This window comes from Natator depressus, chromosome 1 (genome assembly GCF_965152275.1).
Source record: "Natator depressus isolate rNatDep1 chromosome 1, rNatDep2.hap1, whole genome shotgun sequence".
Classification (NCBI taxonomy): domain Eukaryota; kingdom Metazoa; phylum Chordata; order Testudines; family Cheloniidae; genus Natator; species Natator depressus.
In genome coordinates this window covers 346,932,298-346,952,948 of record NC_134234.1, presented here as the reverse complement: position 1 = coordinate 346,952,948, position 20,651 = coordinate 346,932,298, and the positions used below count along the sequence as shown (strand labels likewise).

The 20,651-nt window shown below is 59.9% G+C and overlaps 1 protein-coding gene across 1 annotated transcript in view; it reads right to left on the bottom strand.

The window, feature by feature from the left end:
- SND1 (staphylococcal nuclease and tudor domain containing 1) overlaps window positions 1-20,651 on the bottom strand; it is a 494,703-nt gene that overhangs the window by 31,066 nt on the left and 442,986 nt on the right. The window contains exon 17 of the mRNA XM_074942785.1: window positions 1,990-2,178. Within this exon, the coding sequence (XP_074798886.1) occupies window positions 1,990-2,178 (189 nt within the window). The remainder of the gene's footprint in view (window positions 1-1,989; window positions 2,179-20,651) is intronic.

Sequence of the window (20,651 nt, the reverse complement as noted above, 5' to 3'; positions counted from 1 at the left end):
GGAGGTGGCGCCTGGGAAGGGGCTGGGGGCGGCGCGGGGGCGGGGCAGGATCTCCAGCTGGGGCCACACGGGACCATCCCCATGCCCCGGCCGATCAATTCCAAACCACTGGCGGTGTTTGGGCATCAACGGCAGGACCCGACTGGTTTGGGGGGAGTGAGGGCCACATGGAGCCCCTGGTGTCTGGTCAGCAGAGCCCCAGCCTCCGGCACGGCAAATTCTCTACGGATCCCAGCAGAACCTCACCCCTTCCAGCACTCCCCCCCCCCATCTCATCTCTCGCCACCTCCCAATACAGCTTAAACACGCCGACACCTGGGGGGTAGGTAGGAAAGGAAGGCATTGGAGGGGCACATGGAGCCCCTGGCATGGGGGAGGGGAGGAACGGGGAGAGGGAAGGAATGGGGTGTGATGAAGTGGGACTGTTCTTAATGTTCCCTCTGAATACTGTAGAGGTGCCTCAGTTTCCCCTAAGCATGTCTTAAATCTCTAGGTGGTGGGATAAGGGGGTGTAATGGTTGCAGAGCAAAGGGCCAGGGTACATAAATGGCCAACACTCTGTCTCCTGGCAACTGATGGCCTGGTACTTTCCCCCCTGCAAAGTGAGAGCTAAAGGGTTGGAGAACAAAGGAATCCGGTGACCTCCTGGCCCGGGAAAGGGACAAAGCCCAGAGGAGGAGGGGCTGGAGGGAGTTTCAGTTTGGGGCTGGCTGGGACATGGAGTGAAGTGCAGACGGGGTTGTCTGGCTCACTGCCCCCCAAAATGGACCCAGCTGAGGGGTCCTGTTCTCTGCATCTGCAAGCTCTGTGTTAGACCATGTTCCTGTTGTCTAATAAACCTCTGTTTTACTGGCTGGCTGAGAGTCACGTCTGACTGCGGAGTTGGGGGGCAGGACCCTTTGGCTTCCCCAGGACCCCGCCTGGGTGGACTCGCTGTGGGAAGCGCACGGAGGGGCAGAGGATGCTGAATGCTCCGAGGTCAGACCCAGGAAGGTGGAAGCTGTGTGAGCTGTGTCTCCTGCACCCGAGTCCTGCCTGGCTTCGTAGGGGGCAGTTCCAGAGCATCGCTCGGGGACCCCGTGACAGAGGGGGCACACAGAGCCCCTGGCATGGGGGAAGGGAGGGTGCACAGGGAGTTTGGGGGCGGAGGGAGGGGTACAAAGCACCCTGGTGACTGCACTGAGCTCAGCCGCCAGGAGCAGCGGAGGGAGTGACGCCCCAGTTCGTCACCCCAGCCCAAGGGGAGTCAGGTGCAGGGAGAGGTGGTGATCTGGCCTACTCAGAGAGGCAGCGCCGGAGCTGGGAACAGAACCTAGGAGCCTTGAGTGCCCCACTACAACCCTAGGCCCCGCTCCCTCCCAGAGCCATCTGCCTGCTCACGCCCTAGCACCTGTCCCGCTAAGAAGGCACCACGCTGGGAGCAAAGGAGGTTTCCCCGGCGACCTCTCGCCTTGCCGCTGCGTGGTGGAGCTGGGGCACGACCGGGATCTCCAGGGATGCAGGGACCTCTCACCAGGCCCGCGTGTTGTGCACGGCCTGTCCCTATTTCTGGCCGGGGCTGCCCCAGGGCGGAGGGCAAGGGGCTGCCTTCCCCAGGGGTACACGGCAGCAGCAGCTTGCCCACGTCAGCTGGTCGAGGCAAACCCCAGGCTGCTCTCTAGTGCCCCCCGGGCAGGCCCCAGAAGGCCGTGGCGGTGCGGCCGAGCGGGATCCCACCCCAGGCCAGGCGAGTGGGTATTGCTGGGCTGGGACCCATGCTGGCACGTTCCCAGCGCCCTCCACTGCTCAGCAATCCGCAGGCGGGCACTGCCAGCCACCTGGTCTCCAGGAGTCGGAGGGAGGGATGTAGGGTAAGAAGCTGGGAGGACAGCTGGGGGGGCTGGGCTGGCGGAGGCCCCCTTCGCCCTGGTGCTGGGGGACGCAGCGGGAAAGCCCCAGGCAGGGAAGGGACCACGCCCCCTCTCCCGCGGAACAGCCCCCGTCTCTTACCTTCTCCTTCTTCTGCTTGGCGGCCTCCTCCGCGGCCAGCAGGGCCTTGTAGTAGGAGCTGCGCTCGGCCGTGAAGTGCACCTTGGAGAGCGCATGCTCCACCAGGGCCACCGACAGGTTCACCCCCTCGATGTGCAGCCAGCCAATGAAGTTCCCGGCCTTGTCCATGCCCTCCACTTCCACCTCCACCTGTGGGCACAGACGGGCAGGCCGGTTAGCGTGCGGCCAGGGAGAGCACAGGGAGGGGCGGGGCCGGCGGGCAGGGGGAGCACGGGGGGGGGGAGCGGGCACAGAGCCGGCGGGCAGGGGGAGCACAGGGAGGGGAGGGGAGGGGTGGGGCCAGCGGGCACAGAGCCGAGTGGCAGGAGGACAAGGAGGGACAAGAGGAGCAGGGGTGGGGGGGCTGGGGGAGCATGGGGGGGCTGGGGGAGCATAGGGAGGGGCAGGGCCAGTGGGCACGCAGCCGCAGGGCAAGGGGTAGCACACCCCCAGCTGCAGCTCAGCCACTGGGGCTTCGCAGCCGCTCCCCCGAGGGGCTCCCCAAACCACTCCGGCTCCCGCCCGAGGGCTCGCGTCGACCGCTTGGGAAGGAAAGCCTCTGCCCCACGGACAGCCACGTTCCAGCAAAATCTAAATCACTGGGCTCTGTGCTCAGCCCCACGCTGCCTCTGGGGCCGGCATGGTTCAGCAAAGCGATCAGCGCCGACCCAAGCACCAAGCAGACAGCCGCGGGGACACCAGGGGCTGGCAAGGCACCCGTCACTGGCACAGCCTGGACGCTAGGCCAAAGTGTTCCCAACAGAGGGGCCAAAACGGCTGTCTAGGTCCCTGCTCTGGCACCAGGGTGAGCAGCCATGAGGGTTGGGGAGGGGAGACGAGTGTCTCCAAACACAGCCCCTGCCCGCCCCCCTCCGTCCCAGCCGGCCGAGAACCAAGGGGCGGAGCAGCTGCCGGGGCAGGCCTGGCGCACGAATCGGCGGGGCAGGCGGGCTGCTCGGGGACGAAAGACATGCCCTTCCCTCGAATGCTGCGTAAGTCACCACCTGCAGAGAGCCAACAGTGGGGGGAGGGGCTGGCGCCGGGCCAGCAGGGGGAGACGCAGGGCCCCCCTACTGGAGCACCCCCAAACTCTATGCTGGCTCCCACAGCACCCTGCCCACTAGAAGGGAGGCTTCCAAGGCCCTGCCGTCAGATGCTGCCACAGGTCCCTGCCCGCAACACCACGGGACCATGTGGGAGTTTTTCTATGTTTAGAAGCCGCTGCGTGCCTCAGTTTACCTCTACGTGTTGCAGGGCTCCCTGGGGGGTGGGGGAAGGATTAAGTTTGCTCTCAGGGCAGACTAGGAGACACAGGTGTGTCTGTGGCGCCCAGCTTGCTGAGCGCCCTAAATGGGTCATTAAAAGGCCTGGCCAAGGCCGGCCCGTATCAAGGGAAAATCCCAGAAGACCAACCACCAGGCCTGGCGAGCAAGGCCTCAGAGGGAGGGGGATTTCCCCACCACCCCGCAGGGAAGCTGGGCACAGACCCCAGCTCGAGTACAAAGGCAGGAGAGAGGGGATGAGCCTGGGAATGAAGGAAGGAGCCAGAGAGAGGGGGCCTGAACGTGGGAGTCACCACAGCTTGGCTGGGCTCTGGGCTGAGCAGAAGAGCCTCGAAGGCCCCTAGGCCGTGTCCCGTTGGCTAATACACCCGGCTGTCCTGATCACGCTGCGTCAGCCTCCCTGCAATGCGGCTGAGCGCACAGCTACCGGTATCGTGGCCTTGTCTCTCCCAGGGCCCATCTCGGCAGGACTCGCCCAGCGGAGCGGGAGGCTGGAGCCCCGGCTTCAGTCTCAGGTCGTGGTGAGGCCACGTGACCTACCCTGGAGGAGGAGTGAGACCCCGGGGGGCTGGCACATTACAGAGGTTCTGCCCAAAGACTGGTCCAAAGCTGGGGGCCCGGCACCGGTCCAGTGGCTCTGTGACACACCAGGCGGCTTTGGCTGAGAACGGAGCCATTGCTAAGGGCTTGTCTACACAGGGATATTCAGGAAAGTAAATCCGCATGAACTAAAGGTGTGGTTCAAAGCGGGTCAGTTAAGTCGTATTAACCCCATGTGGATGTTCTTTATTCAGACTTAAAGTGGCCTAAATTCAGTTTACTTCATTCACCCGCTGGCGCCCCACCCTGCTCTCCTCCCAGACAGCTGCTCCCCGCACTGCACCCACTCCCCTCCCCCAGCCATGGGGAGCACAAGCCTTTAATTGACTCGTCTTTGCTTCGCTGAGTCACTTCCCTGGTGCCTCCTCCCCTGCACGGAGCTGTTGGCCTCCGGGATCCAGGAGCCAGGGCTTGAGGCTCCCGCGCACACCTTACACGAGTGCCAGCAGATGGTGGCGCCCCATCCATGGGCAGCTGGCCCCCTCTGGGTTAAGGGGGCTGGAAAAATCTCACCAGGCCGCACTGCTGCCGGGCACCTGCCAGGCCAAAGCCCTTCCCAGCAGCAGCCGCACGCCAGCATCCCATCTCCAGCTGACCCTGCGGGATGTGGTTCCCCACGTCGGGGCGTGGCCGGGGCACGTGCTCAGACGCTTGCAAACAGTGCAATGGGCCCCGGGGACCCCAAGTAGCAGGTGGATGGCGCCTCCTGCAGCACTGCTCCCAATGTTGTGCTCCCAGGGCCTCGCGACAGCAGCAGCCGGGGGGTCCCTGGCAGGCCGCCCACCCCCCGCTGACCTGGCTGGTGCCAGCGTCACTTGGGAGATCTGATGAGCTGGCTAAATGAAGCGGCCTGGCCGCGAGCATCAGAGAGAGTGGGAAGAGAGCTCAGCCAGCAGTCGAGCGCGCAGCCCCAAGAGCGAGGCCCCGGGCACACTGCACCAGGGCCCTCTTCTCCTGCCAGTGCAGCACCACAAAGCTTCCCGTCCATCTGAGCTCCCCTTGTAAACACGGGAGACGCCAGCAAAGAGCAGCCCTTACGATACGGCGCTGGCCTCAGGGAGGCAACAGAAGTAAGCTTTGGCGCGCACAGTCCGAGCGGGGACGGCTGGAGACGCGGGTCTGTTCGGAAGCCTGGCACGGTTTGCTTGCTGACCCTGATCTACCGCACAAGAGAGCTGTGAGAGCGGGAACGACGCGTAGCTTTCAGCGCTGCAAGGTACAGTTACGGTTTGCCGCGCAGACGGACTTCCCGCCCGGTGCAATGCCATGTTAATCAATCACTCCCGCCGCTCTGCGCAACTGCAGAGTGCCCGCACCCCGCAGTAGGGGTGCCTGACACCCAGGCTCCGGCACGGCGCCCGCCTCTGGGCAGAGCCCGTGCGTCAGAACCCCCTGCTAAAGTCACTGCCTTTCTTGGCAGCTCCCTGCTCTGGAGATCACCAGCCGTGGGCAGCTGCCATCAGTGGCACAGATAGGACGGGCGATACCAGCTGCAGACTGGCGTGAACGCTGCTCAGAGGGTCTGGCTGGGATGGAGGCGGTGCCAGTGAATGGGTCACAAGCTGCTCCTGGCTCCCAGAGCGATGGGAGATCCCCCCCGGCCCAGCCCCTCGCTGCCAATACCCACGCTCTGCCCTGACACTCAGTCCCCTTGCCCAGAGAACGCCTTGCGCTGCCTTGCAGCTCCTGACCCAGGCAGGTTGGGGCCTCCTGCCCTGCCTGCATCCCCCTAGCACCCCCTTCCTGCAGCGTCGCATGGGATGGCGGCTCCCCTGCGCCAGCCTCTCGGCCAGCGGTGCAGCGCTGGTGGACAGGTGCCAGCGGCAGGGCCGTGCTTGGGACCTCAGTGCGGGGCACCTGCCCTGTGACATTATACTCCATATTCCTGATGAAAATATGCTGTGGTAGGAATAGGACATTAAGATACGATCTATGCAAGACAACTCTTGCGAGGGGTCACTGGCAAGGGTCTGATTTACTGCATGCGATTACCCAGCGTGGACCTGTATCGTCTGCTATCCGAAGGCAGGAGTACTGACCATCGATCTGTATTTCAACCGTGCTTCTTTGGGTGACACCCCCTGCTCACACTGCAGGCACAACAATGGAAAAGCCCAACGGGGCCAGGGCCGATGGCCATCAGCAAGAGACAGTGGGCTGTAAAAGAGCTTAGTCTTCCTGCGAAGCTGTGGGTCAGCCTGGGAACAATGGCTCCAGGGGCCCTACAGAGGCACGTGACCATGTCACCCGAGAGAATCATAGACTATCCGGGCTGGAAGGGACCTCAGGAGGTCATCTAGTCCAACCCCCTGCTCAAAGCAGGACCAATCCCCAATTTTTGCCTCAGATTCCTAAATGGCCCCCTCAAGGCTTGAACTCACAACCCTGGGTTGCAACTACACACCACACAACAGAACCACTAACCCAGGAACCTATCCTTGCAACAAAGCCCGTTGCCAACTGTGCCCACATATCTATTCAGGGGACACCATCACGGGGCCTAATCACATCAGCCACATGATCAGAGGCTCGTTCACCTGCACATCCACCAATGTGATCTATGCCATCATGTGCCAGCCATGCCCCTCTGCCATGTACATTGGTCAAACTGGACAGTCTCTACGTAAAAGAATAAATGGACACAAATCAGATGTCAAGACTTATAACATTCATAAACCAGTCGGAGAACACTTCAATCTCTCTGGTCACGCGATTACAGACATGAAAGTTGCGATATTACAACAGAAAAACTTCAAAACCAGACTCCAGCGAGAGACTGCTGAATTGGAATTCATTTACAAATTAGATACAATTAACTTAGGCTTGAATAGAGACTGGGAGTGGCTAAGTCATTATGCAAGGTAACCTATTTCCCCTTCTTTTTTCCTACCCCCCCCCCCCCCCACTGTTCCTCAGACGTTCTTGTTAAACCCTGGATTTGTGCTGGAAATGGCCCACCTTGATTACCATACACACTGTAAGGAGAGTGATCACTTTAGATAAGCTATTACCAGCAGGAGAGTGGGGTGGGGGGAGAGAAAACCTTTTGAAGTGATAAACACCCATTTTTTCATGATCTGTGTGTATAAAAACATCCTCACTGCATTTTCCAATTTTATGCATCCGATGCAGTGAGCTGTAGCTCACGAAAGCTCATGCTCAAATAAATTGGTTAGTCTCTAAGGTGCCACAAGTCCTCCTTTTCTTTTTGCGAATACAGACTAACACAGCTGCTACTCTGAAACCTGCCAAATCACTGAGTTATCCCCCCCCAGTACTGGAACCCATCTTGAATTCTGTACTTTTCCACAAGAAGCTGGGGGGGGGGGGGGGGGCGAACTGGGAGACAAAGGACTCCCGCCTTATGCAGATCCTATTTAAGGGTAGGGAGTGAGGTAATCCCGTCGTCAGTTCTCCCCTGCTGCCCTACCCAAGATGACTGCAGGGAAACAACTGAGGGCTTGTCTACACGGGCAATTTACAGACCTGCAACTTTCTCGCTCAGGGGCGTGAAAAAACACCCCCGAGTGCAGCAAGTTTCAGGGCTGTAAAGCGCCAGCGTAGACAGTGCCCAGCGCTGGGAGCTGCGCCCCTCGGGGCGGTGGGGTTTTCAGAGCGCTGAGAGAGCTCCGTCCCAGCGCTGCGACCACACAAGCCACTTTGAAGCGCGGCCACGACAGCACTGTAGCGTTGCCAGAGTAGACGAGCCCTAAGACTGACCTGGGGGAAAGAACTGGACCCAGGCTGGGGGGCCGAGGGGGGTGACTGGCAGAGCACGGGGGCCGGGGACAGGCAGAATGCAGGGGCCGAGGGGAGCGACTGGTTGAGCGTGGGGGGATGGGGACAGGCAGAATGCAGGGACTGGGGGCAACTGGCAGGAGCGTGGGGGCCGAGGGGGGCCACGGGGGACTGGCAGAATGCAGGGGCCAGGGCAACTGGCAGAACATGGGGGCAGAGGGGGACGACGGAGGACTGGGGGACAAGTGGAATGGGGGATGGGGACAGGCAGAATGCAGGGGCCGGGGGGAGGATGGACTGGTGGAGCATGGGGGCCGAGGGGGGTGACTGGTGGAATTGGGGACAGGCAGAACACAGGCTGCTCACGCTCTCCCATTCCCAGAGCAAGTGGTGACTGCATTCGGGGGGAGCGATTTGACAGATCACCCCCTTCCCCTGGGTCTCTGAGTAAATCCAAGCTGGACAGATGCCCAGAGGAACGTCCCCTCCTGCGCTCAGTGCTTTCTTTCCTACCTGCCGCTGAGTCACGACATGGCCAGCACCACGGCCTTCTACTGGACAAGTTCAGAACCACCTGCGTACGGGTCATAGGTCCTATATGCTAACAGCTGCTGGGGAGTCTCCTGTAGCTCACGTGGTCAGAGCTGTTGCTTTGAGAGCAGAGGGGGCTGGGTCCTAACCCTGCTATTGCTGGGAGGTCCTGGGCCAGCCCAGGGGAGAACTGGAGTATTGTGGTCGTTTGCCAAGGGACTAATGCCCCGCGTGCGCGGTCACCTCTCGCACACAGAACAAGCTGGCGCCTCAAGCGATGCCAGTCTCCAGGCCAATAGACGCTCGCTCAGCACAGTGCCTGGACCAGCCACGGTCTGCGGGGACCCCAAGAGGGGCTCACGAACCAGGGAGGGCTGCTGCGCTGGCATTGAGAAGGCGTTTTGGAACAGGACAGAGCCAATCACCGCCCAGTGGTCTCAGCATCGGTGCTGGAACCAGGGGGCCTGCCACACCCCCGGTTTGAAGTGGTTTCCATCATATCCAGGCTTTACCGTTTGGTTCAATGGCTCTCAGCACCCCCACTATTCAAACTGTTCCAGCTCCCCTGGGTCCCTGCAGGCAACACCCCACCACGGTCAGGTGAAGGCTGAGTGCCGCAGGCCACGCCCCGTATCAGAACGGAGGTCGCTTGCACGCCCCATGGCTGCCCCCCACTGCAGAGCTCATCTGGGCCTGGTGCATGGACGACAGCCCCCACCCATTTCGGCAGCAGCCCCCCTGCGCGCCAGCCCCTGCCCGGTCGCTCTGGATCCGCGGAGAGGAGCCTGGGAGCGCTGGCTGCAAGAGCTGCTGTTCAGTATGCAGGGTCCCTCCCTCCCGCAATTATCATGCCACAAGGATTTCAAAAGGGAACCGTAGATGGGGAAAATGACACTCAAAGCAGCACAACTGATAAAAATTAGGTGTTCTATTCAGACAGCCACACTGGCTGCCATGGCAACCAAAGTTCAACCGATGGAGTGCCCTGCACCTCGCTGTGTCCTCCAGCAAAGCCCACCCAGAGGCACATGGGCAGGGGAGCAAGGCCACCATGCTAAGCAGGCAGCAGGGCCCCCATGTCCGGAGCTTGCCTTGGGCCGGCAAAATAGGGGGCACTTTAGGGGCACTGCTAACACTCGGCCTGGGCACAAGGGAATCCTCCAAGATCCACCCTGCATCACAACCCAAAAGGGCTTCCAATGCCCATGCTTCAGGGCTCCCGGCTGATCCCCAGGCTGGGTCAGGAGGAGACTCGCCCCAGGCTACTGGACCCACCACCACCAAGGCTGCTTCTCTGCCATGGCACAGGGCACTGGAGGGAAACGTACGCACCAGCCCTGCCGCCGCAGGGGCCAGGCACGTCCCCAGCACACAGCTGCGCTGATGGGCGGTTTTGCACTCAGCGTTAGTGGAGCCGGGGCCCCAAGGCAGACAGAGGTTGAGAGTGGAGCAGGGTGGCACTCAGACACCCTGCCTGGTGCTGACCCTCTCTGGCTATCGTGCCATCCTTGGCTCTCCCCACAGCGTCCTCCCTGCAGCCCTTGGTCCAGGCGATCACGGGCTGAGCTCAGATCTCTGCCTCCTGCATTCACCTCTCCGGGCTGGACCAATGCCCTTTTTCATGCACATTAAGATACACCCTATACAAATCTTACAGCCGGCCACCACACTGCAGTTTCATGGTGTGACGCTGGGGGCCAGCTCATGCCAGGGTCCCCGGGCCTCAGCTGAACACCGCCAGCTCCGTAGCTGGAACCCGTCCGGCTCAGCTGTGTGTTCGGATCGTTAGAACAGCGTTAGCGTTACAGGAATGTGCTCAGTGTTCAGGCTTTACTGGACGCTTGAGAGCCGCTGCCGGCATGAACCTCGCTTGGAGCATCCGTGTCCCGTATTGTACGGTAACACATGAGCGCCTCTGTGGCTGTAAACCACCAGCCAGGAGAGAGACACTAGCTCGTGGGAAGGGGTCTTGAGCTCCAAGAAGGGGTCATGCCCTGCCCAACAGGAACAGTCCAGCCACACCAGACAGACCACGGGGGGACGCTGCAGCTGGAACGTCCCTAGGTACGGTCAACGAGAGGACACCAGACTTGCTATTCTGCCTGCTGCCAGCAGCTCAGCTTCGCAGCCCAAAGCGCATTGGGAGAAGAGACTAAAACCCCTGAGGAGGAGGAAAACATGCTTCCTCTTCTGCAACTTGTTCTTCAAGATGTGTTGCATGCGCCCATTACCCTGGAGGTGTGTGGGCGCCTCGTGCACAGTTGTTGGAGAACCTTCTTCCCCTCTGTGGTACCCATCGGGGTGGCCTCTGCTGTCTGATGCCACTACATGCGGGGAGCAGAGCCGCCTCCGACCCCCTCAGCTCCTTCGCCCCAGACAGACTCCAACAGAGAGGGGAAGGCAGCGGGGCGTGCAAGGGTTACAGAATGGTAGGGAACCGTTTCGTCTTCATGTGCTTGCACAGGGTCCATTCCACTGCGGGCGAGTCCCAAGCGGACCAACCCAGAGGAGGGCTTGGAGTCTGAAGAGTGACAACCCGTCTGAAACTGGCCTCGTCTGTGGGCTGGCAGGGAATGGCATCAGGAGAACCAGCGGTATGGACTGATGACCAAGTTGCTGCTTTGCAAATGTGTAAGATCGGCACTTACAGAACCACAGGGTTAGACGGGACCTCCAGGGTCAGCTGGGCTAACCCCCCGCCAAAGTGCAGGATCTGTTGTGTCTAAACAACCCGGGACAGATGGCTCCAGCCTCCTTTGGAAAACCTCCAGGGAAGGAGCTTCCCCATCCTCCCGAGGCGTCTGTTCCATCGTCCTGCTGCTCTGACAGTTAGGAAGTTTTTCCTGAGATTTAATCTCAATCTGCTGTGCTGGAGTTTGAACCGATTGCCCCTTGTCCTGACCTCCGTGGCAAGAGACCAGCTTTTCTCTATCTTTTTGTGGCAGCGTTTCACGTATCTGAAGACCGCTATCACCTCCCCTCTTCATCTCCTCTTTTCTGAGCTGAACATACTCCGTTCCTTCAGCCTTGGCGCCCACGGCTGGCGGTCCCTCCCTTTGAGCACTTGCACCAAAGAGCCGCTAACATTGCCTGGGCTCTGGTGGAACGGGCCGATGCTCCAGCTGGCAGGGCTGTATTAGCCACCCGGCAGCAAAAACAGCTGCCCAAAGAGACAGGAGGAGCTTCTCTGAGTGGAAACTGGACCAGCCCTTAGCCCTGTCTGCAACCGCCACGAAGTGGGTGGGGATCTAAGGGTTTGGCACACTCCAGGGAGGAAGCTAAAGCCATTCTCACACCCCAGTGAACCAAATCTCTCCTCATCTCGCTGTGCAGGGGGGCTGGGAAGAACGTCGGGAGAGGGTGGAAAGAAACGTCATCCTCCTGGAAAACCGTCTTGGGAGGCTCTGCCACTCCCCCACCCTCTGGCTGCGGGGATGGCCACCAGAAATGCTACCTTCACAGAGAGCCAGTGGCAAGGGGTTCCGTGGGCGAATCCTTGTCACTTGGCTAGCCCCACGTTCAGATCCCGAGGTGCGTGCTCTGGGGACCGAATGGAGCAGTGCTTCCATTTAGCCAGCTTAGTGCCCCTAGTTGAGAGTTTTCTCCTATTGAGATGCATTTCCTGGACCCCGAGAACAGGCTCTCTCCAAAGGCGACAGCCACGAAGCAGCCACACCGTCACAAGGAGGGCTCAGAGGCTGGGGCGGAGCAGGCGGCCACAGTCCTGAGAAATCCCATCTGGATCCCGCCGGAGAGCGAGCGGAGACTTGACTGAAAGGTCAGTAGGGTCAAGGCCCCGCCGGTGCTACAAGGATGAGACCCAACATGGTCTTGTTTGACTCTGACCAAGGCTTGGGGCAGGAGGGGAACCGGGGGAAGGCGTACAGGAGTCAGTCTCTCCAGGTAGCAGAGACACATGTGTCAGGCAGCCTGGGCTGAGACCACCCCAGGAACAGAATCCAGGGCGTTTTCGGTTGGACGTGGTGTCACGGAGTGCCCGGGCGATGCTCTGGAACTGCTCCCCATGAAGCCAGTCAGGACTCTGGGGCAGTCGCCTTCCGGTGAGCAGCCTGTCCGCAGGGCAAACAGCTCACACGGCTTCCACCTTCCTGGGTCTGACTTCGGAGCATTCAGCATCCTCTGCCCCTCCGTGTGCTTCCCACAGCGAGACCGCTCAGGCGGGGCTCCTGGGGAAGCCAGAGGGTCCTGCACCCCAACTTCGCAGTCAGACGGGACTCTCAGCCAGCCAGTAAAACAGAGGTTTATTAGACGACAGGAACATGGTCTAAAACAGAGCTTGCAGGTGCAGAGAACAGGACCCCTCAGCTGGGTCCATTTTGGAGGGCAGTGAGCCAGACAACCACGTCTGCCCTTCACTCCATGTCCTAGCCAGCCCCAAACTGAAACTCCCTCCAGCCCCCCCTCCTCTGGGCTTTGTTCCTTTCCCAGGCCAGGAGGTCACCTGATTCCTTTGTTCTCCAACCCTTTAGCTCTCACCTTGCAGGGGGGAAGGGTCCAGGCCATCAGTTGCCAGGAAACAGGGTGTCGGCCATTCTCTGTGTCCAGACCCCTGCACACACCTGCCCTCTAGGGCTCTGCAGTGATCATACACCCTTACCCCACCACCTAGATACTTAAGAACTGCATAAGGGAAATTGAGGCACCCCCACAATATTCGGAGGAACCATTAAGAACAGTCCCACTTCGTCACATCTCTCCCCCCTTCGAGATCGAACTGAGCGGGGTCACTTTAGGCGGTGACCTGGGGAAGTTCGAAGCCACCAACGTTCCCATGGATGCCCCAGCGTCTCTGCCATTCCTTGGTAGGAGTTACACCAGGCCCTTCCAGTTTCACGCCCTCCCTTAGGTCGGGGGTGGTCGATAGCACTCGCAGGCCGCATGTGGGAAGGTTTCTGCGGCCCGCCCTTTGGCCACCCCAAAACCCCAGGGGGTCAAACTTGGATTGGGTCTTCTCCCCAACAAGCTGGCCAAACACAGCCACTTGGTTAGAGGACTGTTTAACTTTCTTAACAGCTTTCACTCCATCTGAGACCTTCTCAAAGCTATCCACACTGGGTCTTTCAACAGGACAGTCAGTGGATCCATTCACAACAGAAAATTTCTGGCTGTTAGGAACTGAAACTTTCTTGATTAAATCACTTTCACACCCTTCAGTTGCAGTAAACTGCTTGCAAAGACTCCATGAGGATTCCTTTCCCTAGGGCTTTTCTATGCAACAATTCACCCCTCCCAGAAATTCTGCTCTTACCCTCTTTACCTAGGGCTTGCTCTAGAGGAACACATTCCTGAGCAACAACAGACTCTTTCTGGGTCTCCCTTACATCCAGAATTACCTATGGCCCATCCGGTGGATTCCTACACAATCCCCTTTCAGGCAAACTGACAGACTTCCTAGATAAATGGTCAGAAGCCTTCTCCTTCCCTTTGCCACACACAAGTTCAGGAATCTTTTCCTTCTTGCTACAGGTTTCCACACCCTCCATAGGTAACACAATCACATCACCTTCACGCTCTCCTTGTGCCCTGGCTAGGATCTCACCCTGATTAGACAGAGTTGCGACACCCTTTCCCAACCACACACGAGCAACAGGCAAAATACAAGCACCAGAATTGTCTGGTCTCTGGGATTTTACATAGACACTAACTGGATGCGACCTAGTTACAGGGCCATTCTCCTGAGCAGACACAAACTTAGGACCATTCCCTTCCTGGGCTTTAGCTGAATCCAGAACCAGCTCTGAGACAACTGCACAACGCTCAACCATCACAGGCTGCAAGGCCCCTTCTGTCTGCTCCACAGACCAAGAAGAGCCGGACACACTTTCTCCTTTACCAGACACACAGCTTGGGATCTCATTCCCCTTGTCCCAGCACACAAGGCTGATCACAGACACCTGCTTGGAGATCAGGGTAGCTCCCTCCACAGGCAAGTCAATACCTCTGACAGGCACAGGCACGTTTCCTTCACTGTCCCAATTCTCCACCCAGCTAACAGGTAAGGTCCAGGGACACTCATCTTCCACTCTCCTCGCCTTCCCACCCTGCTGACTAGACAAAGCCATCAGATCACAAGGCTGCCTAGGCTCATCCAAACTTTCCTTACCAAGCACCTTGCCACTCCCCACAGATCCCCTCCCCTGCCTGTGTCTCCCCCCACTCAGCTGGGGTCTCAGCTCCCCCTGTGCTCAGCGCTGCCCTTGCTGTGCCAGTGGGGGTAGGCAGCGAGCTCGCTGCTTTCCTCACTGCATCAGAGCCAGCGTGAGCCCCCTCTCCGGAGTGCAAGGGCGCAGGGAGCATCTCTCTGTCCCACCCAGCCCCAGGGGTCTGCTTACAGGCAGGCAGGTAGCCTGAGCCTAGCGGCTCCTCCCTGCTGCCAGCCAGGTCATCTGCATTTTCACTGACCATTTCCCTCTCCACCGATTGGTTCCCTGGATTCAAATTCAAACCCTTGGCCGTTACAGGAGCAGGGCCTGGATCCTGTCCCAAAGAGACACAGTCACCCCACAACAGGGTCTCGCAGCCGATATCCTGGAGAACCCCAACAACCAGCCAGCCCCACCCCTCCTGGGTCTGCACAGGGATCTGGGCCATAGGCAGGGCGAGGGGCTTCGTCCCTGGGACCCTCACCCAGCTCACACAGCCCCTCAACCTCTGAGGCTGCACCACCCAGGGCCTGACAACAGTTCTCTCTGTCCCAGGATCTCGCCACCCCAGGAATGTCTCCCCATTGACCATCACCTTCCGCTCCCACTGGGGGTCCGAGGGGCCTGGCCCCAGGAAACTCCACACAGACATATAGGTTGGGGTCAGGAGTGGGAGCCTGTCCACCTCCCCACCCATCTGGCCGACAGAGTCTATGGCCTTGGGACCCAGCAAGGGAGCTAGACACCGGGGCTTTTCCGCAGGGTCCCCCTGGTTCAAATCTCCAGCCTGCTCAAAGGCAGTGAGGTGGGCATCCACATCCCCCCCCTCCTTAACCAGGGGCAGCAATTTAGTCTCGAGGTTCCCTGCGGAACTGGCCCCCCAGGGTCTATCCCCACTCACCCCGGGGAGGTTCCCTAGGCCTCTCCGCTCCCCCACCGCCAGTTCATGCTGCTGCTGCTTCTGCAGCTCTTTCTCGGGCTCTCGCTGTCTCTCACAGTCCTCTTGCTCTCTCGGACTCAGCTCCAATCCCGTCCATCTCCGATCCCCGGATGGGGAACCCGATCGTGAAGACCCTCGTCTGGTCAGGGACAGGAGTCTTGGGGATGCCTGGCTACTACTCCAGCTGCTCCCAGATCCTGCTATAGCCCCATTTGGGGTCAGGAATCTGTCCCTTAGAGCGGTCATCCTCCTCCAGCTGCACGATTAACTGTGCTTTGGTGAACTTTCCAATGCTCAACCCTCTCTTTCTGCACAGGGTTACAATGTCCTTCTTAAGGAGACGGTGACAGGCCATCACTCCACTCTTCCCAAGTTGTTGTGGACTCACAGGCCTGTGTGCTCGCAGCTCCCCACGGTTTCCAGGGAAAACCCCTAGTGTGCCAGCCCTTCTCGAGGTCACCACCTCTTTGCCAGGGTCGAGCTGCAGACTCCTCCGCCCCTGGGACCGCTCGCTGCAGTCCCCCGGGGGACCCTGTTACTGCAAAAGTCCTTTTCTCTGGTCACACAATCCTAGGGGTTAACCGCCCCCTGAAACCGTCTCTCTCTGAATCTTCAGCACGCCTAGTCCCCATCAATCCCCCTTTGTTTTACTGCTCCCCAGTCACTTACTGCAGGAAGCGCCATCCACGGGGTGCAGTAGATCCCACCGCTGCCACCAGTTGTCACGGAGTGCCCGGGCGATGCTCTGGAACTGCTCCCCATGAAGCCAGTCAGGACTCTGGGGCAGTCGCCTTCCGGTGAGCAGCCTGTCCGCAGGGCAAACAGCTCACACGGCTTCCACCTTCCTGGGTCTGACTTCGGAGCATTCAGCATCCTCTGCCCCTCCGTGTGCTTCCCACAGCGAGACCGCTCAGGCGGGGCTCCTGGGGAAGCCAGAGGGTCCTGCACCCCAACTTCGCAGTCAGACGGGACTCTCAGCCAGCCAGTAAAACAGAGGTTTATTAGACGACAGGAACATGGTCTAAAACAGAGCTTGCAGGTGCAGAGAACAGGACCCCTCAGCTGGGTCCATTTTGGAGGGCAGTGAGCCAGACAACCACGTCTGCCCTTCACTCCATGTCCTAGCCAGCCCCAAACTGAAACTCCCTCCAGCCCCCCCTCCTCTGGGCTTTGTTCCTTTCCCAGGCCAGGAGGTCACCTGATTCCTTTGTTCTCCAACCCTTTAGCTCTCACCTTGCAGGGGGGAAGGGTCCAGGCCATCAGTTGCCAGGAAACAGGGTGTCGGCCATTCTCTGTGTCCAGACCCCTGCACACACCTGCCCTCTAGGGCTCTGCAGTGATCATACACCCTTACCCCACCACCTAGATACTTAAGAACTGCATAAGGGAAATTGAGGCACCCCCACAATATTCGGAGGAACCATTAAGAACAGTCCCACTTCGTCACACGTGGCTGCAAACAGTCCACTTGGGGAGTCCCCCAGCGCCAAGGGTGGATCTGGTGAAGGGCGGGTGATTGGAAAGCTCTGCGGATGCGTTCTGGGAGGTATGCAGCCCTGAGATGAATCGAGCTGGTTAGGGACAAGTCCCCGAGGCAAATTGCCTCCTGCTGTCTACGTAGACGAGCCGCAGAGCAGCCGGTTCAAACGGACAGGCTCTTTCCTGCGATGGGTGGAGGAAGGCCGAACGGGCGAGTCCCACAGCTCTTAACTCCCTGACATTGACATGAGCCGAGATCCTGAGGCGACCGGAGACCCACAGGAGCCCCCCCAAGCCAGAGCTGCTGCGTCTATGACTAGCGGGAGGGTTGGTGGCAGGGGATAACAGGGACCCCCCCGGACTTTCCATCCACCAATCCAGAGAGGAGAAAACTGCCCCGGCACTTGAACCAGCTTGTCCAAATGGGGCCGAGTCGGGCGCGTGCCAACACTGACCATGCCCGCAGCTTGCTGACGTGTGGCCCGGTGAGCTGAACACCTGGAGCCACGTGAGCCAGGAGGCCGAGGCAGGCCCGTGCCGCGGGGAGAGGATGCGCCCCCGGTCGCAGCATGAGGCCCTGCAGCGTGTCCAACGGCCAAACTCCGTTCTCGGTTCAGGCTGCAGAACTGGTTTGTCCCCATTTCCCAGGTGCCCCAGTGCGTTGAATGTGGACAGGACGGCGGAGACTCTGGGGGACACCTGAGCCTCGCATTGACCTCTGCTCAGTCTGGGCACGGGAACAAAGAGCAGGAACCAGGGAACGGGCATCCTGCCCTCGACCAGCGCATCAGAGCGGCTGTCCGGACCAGGGAGCTGATGCCGTCTCCTGTAACTCCTGCCCTCTGGAGGCCTCCCTGCGTCTCTGCCTGGCTGAGCAAGGAGCCCAGGGAGCCTGGCAGCCTCGGCCCCAGTCCCGGCACCAACATGGCTCCCTTAATGAGACAGGCCAATTAACACAGGCCAGCCTATCATCCCGGGCTAACTCTCTGCACCACCAGGATCCAGTCTGGAGAACTGGCGACCGGTCAGCTGCACCAGCCAAATGGCTGAACCTGGCGAGAGTCTCGAGGTGCCGCCCCTCCCTTGGTCTACCAGCTGATGCACCTGCTCTGCAGCACCCCGCTGGGCAAGACCCCGGGTGCCCCAGACAGACCCCAGCAGCATGGCAGGACAGGCAGGCTGTACCCAGAGGGATACTGGCAAATTGGCAGGGGTGCAGAGATGGGACAAGAACGGCCTGGGGAGAGCAGCGTGTGGGGAACAAGCAACAGATGCCACTTGGCTACGGGAGGAGTCAGCTGCGATCATGAGCGTCAGAGAGACAGCTGTATGCAAAGCCGGGAGGGAAGGGAGCCTGCATGAGGAGAGTACTTGATTGCTCGGGCCACTGGGGTGCCACTCGCCAGGTCTCATCAGGAAAATTTACACTGACTATCCGAGGAGCTTCTGAGCCGCGGGATGCGCCAGGCTGGGAAATCTTCTCCCCAGGGATGGGGCGGGAGCCCCACTGCTTGGGCCGTTTACAATGGGACCGGGTTCAGCCCAAGCAGACACTCCTACACCAGCTGATCCCCGCATCTCCAAGGCCTGGGCTGAGGGGAGCATGGGCACGGCTGGGTTTGGGCTGGCGTTATCCAGCAAAGGCACCGTGGTCTCACACAGCAGCGAGCTGCACCGTGAACTCACAGGCACCATCAGGTTTTGGAAGCGATGAGCTTTTAAATCCCCGAGGGGATTTGAAGGCAGCTGCCCCGAGCAGATGGCGCCCCTGCCTCTGCAGACAGAGCTCTCCAGCTGACATGCACCAGGGGCACTTGCAGGGAGGAGGAAATAATTTCAAGGCAGCAAACTGCTCTTCCATGACCCTGCGTGTGCCACCTGCTGGCGCCAGGGCAGAGGGTGTTGGCAAGCTGTCTGGCAGTGGCTCAAAGTACAGGTACACCAGTCTCGGGGCAGGCTGTCAGGTCCAGGGCACACATCTGACTGGCTGTGAGTTCTAGACTTACATTTCACCAACTAGTCTCCCAGTGTGAACTCGTCAGGCCCCGTAACAACCTGGAGCCACTCACAGTCCCTTTGGGCACGCTGCTCTGCCTTGCCACCCAGGTGAGCCTGCCTCCCTCTCAGCAATAGTCAGGTTACTGCCAGTCCCAAGGGACCAGTCTCTTACCTCTGGTCAACTGAACTTTAGATCTCACCCCAGAGACAATGCGTATAGCCAGTCCTGCAATCACCTATCTAACTACGAAAAGGAAAGCAGAGAGCTATTTACAAGGTTAAAGTAAGTGACGCACACCAATGAGTTACAGCCTTAAGTTTTGAAAGACACTAGAAGCGTCTATACTAAGCAAGCTCTCTATGTCCTTTAGGGTTAACCCAGGCCAAGCACTGGGGATCTCTTGCTTATCCCAGGAAAACCTTGCCCCTCAGACTCCAAGCAGCAACGAGACCCAGTTCCTTCTGGTTTGGGGTTTTTATTCCCTTCCCTGCTTCTGCTCTGAGCTGCAAACTCAGCTGACAGGAGGATTTCACCTGCATGACTCATCTCCACTGGGCACAGGGTGAATAACAAAGTCTTTTGTCCTCATTAATGTCCCAAACTCGTGGGCCTGGTGTCCATGGGCCATCCTTGCCAGGCAGCCGTCCCACCTCCTGCTGGAGAGCAGTATGTCCCACTAGCTAATGGCTCTCTCCTGGCAGGTGATTTACAGAGGCTCACAACACAAAACACTCCGATGTGCCCGTACAATATGGGACACAGATGTTATCTGGGAGATTCACGCTGGCAGCCACTCAAGCATGCCATAAATTCTAAGCACCGAACATGTTCTCATATCTCCAGTCTCTGCGTTACCAACCCTCACACCCAGCTCTGGGGCTGTCAGTGGCCAGCTGAGAGATGGGGACCTTGGCATGAGCTGGCACCTGGTCTCACAGGACGACACCTCTGTGCACCTGGCAGAACTCATGCTGCTGTCTCTGAAGCACTGGCAAACTGCAACCCACCTTCCCGGGCTAGCGTGGGGCAGGGAGCCAGGGGCTGCCCCATTCTAAAGGCATTCACTATGCTCCGGGATCCCGCAGCCCTGAGGCGATCCACACCCAGGATCATTACAGCAGAATTCCAGAGGCCAAGAGACCATTCCCGCTACTCGAGCCTGGCCCATCTGCTCCCACTGGCAGGAAGGGGCTGTGGAGACACGGCTGGGGTGCAGCAGGGAAAGCCAAACCGCTCGGAGGGCAATGCCGAGCTGTGGTCCGGGCATGCACTGGAGCTGGCACCCGCGCACCGTGCTGACGGAGGTGGCTCCCTGCCTCGTTTTCCAGTCGGGGACAGAGTGGGCACTGGCGGCGCCGGGCACAGTTGTGAGGTCTGCTGAGTGCAGCCCAGCTCTGGCTGCCTCAGCCGGGCACGCAGCACCCGCTACTGCGCTGGCCAAGGTACTGCTTCCGCCAGCCAGTACCCCAGGCCTCCCGCGGCTCTCCCAGAGCCGGCCGCTTCCACAGGGAGCCTCAGTGGGCAGCACAGGCTCTGAGCGAGCCAGTGGCTCCCAGGGAGGGTGCTGCGCTGGGCAGCGGGGATCAGGGTGTAGGGGGGAGTGGGAGGTGGGGAGACTGGCATGACCAGAGGGAGGCAAGGAAGTGGACGCAGGGGTCGGGGCATTTCTGACCTGGTGCCCGGGCTGCCCTGTCAGGAGGTGACAGAGTAGGGGGTGGTGGTGCAGCCGGAGAGCAGAAGCTGCAGGAGGCCGAGAGGGGGTGACCCGGCTGCCAGCACCTAGCCGACGGGAGCTCGCATCCAGGCGTCCTGCACCTACGGGCGGCCAGCACGCTCTCGCAGTTACAGCCGTTCCTATCGGCCTCCGAACCCCACGGTGGCTGGAAAGA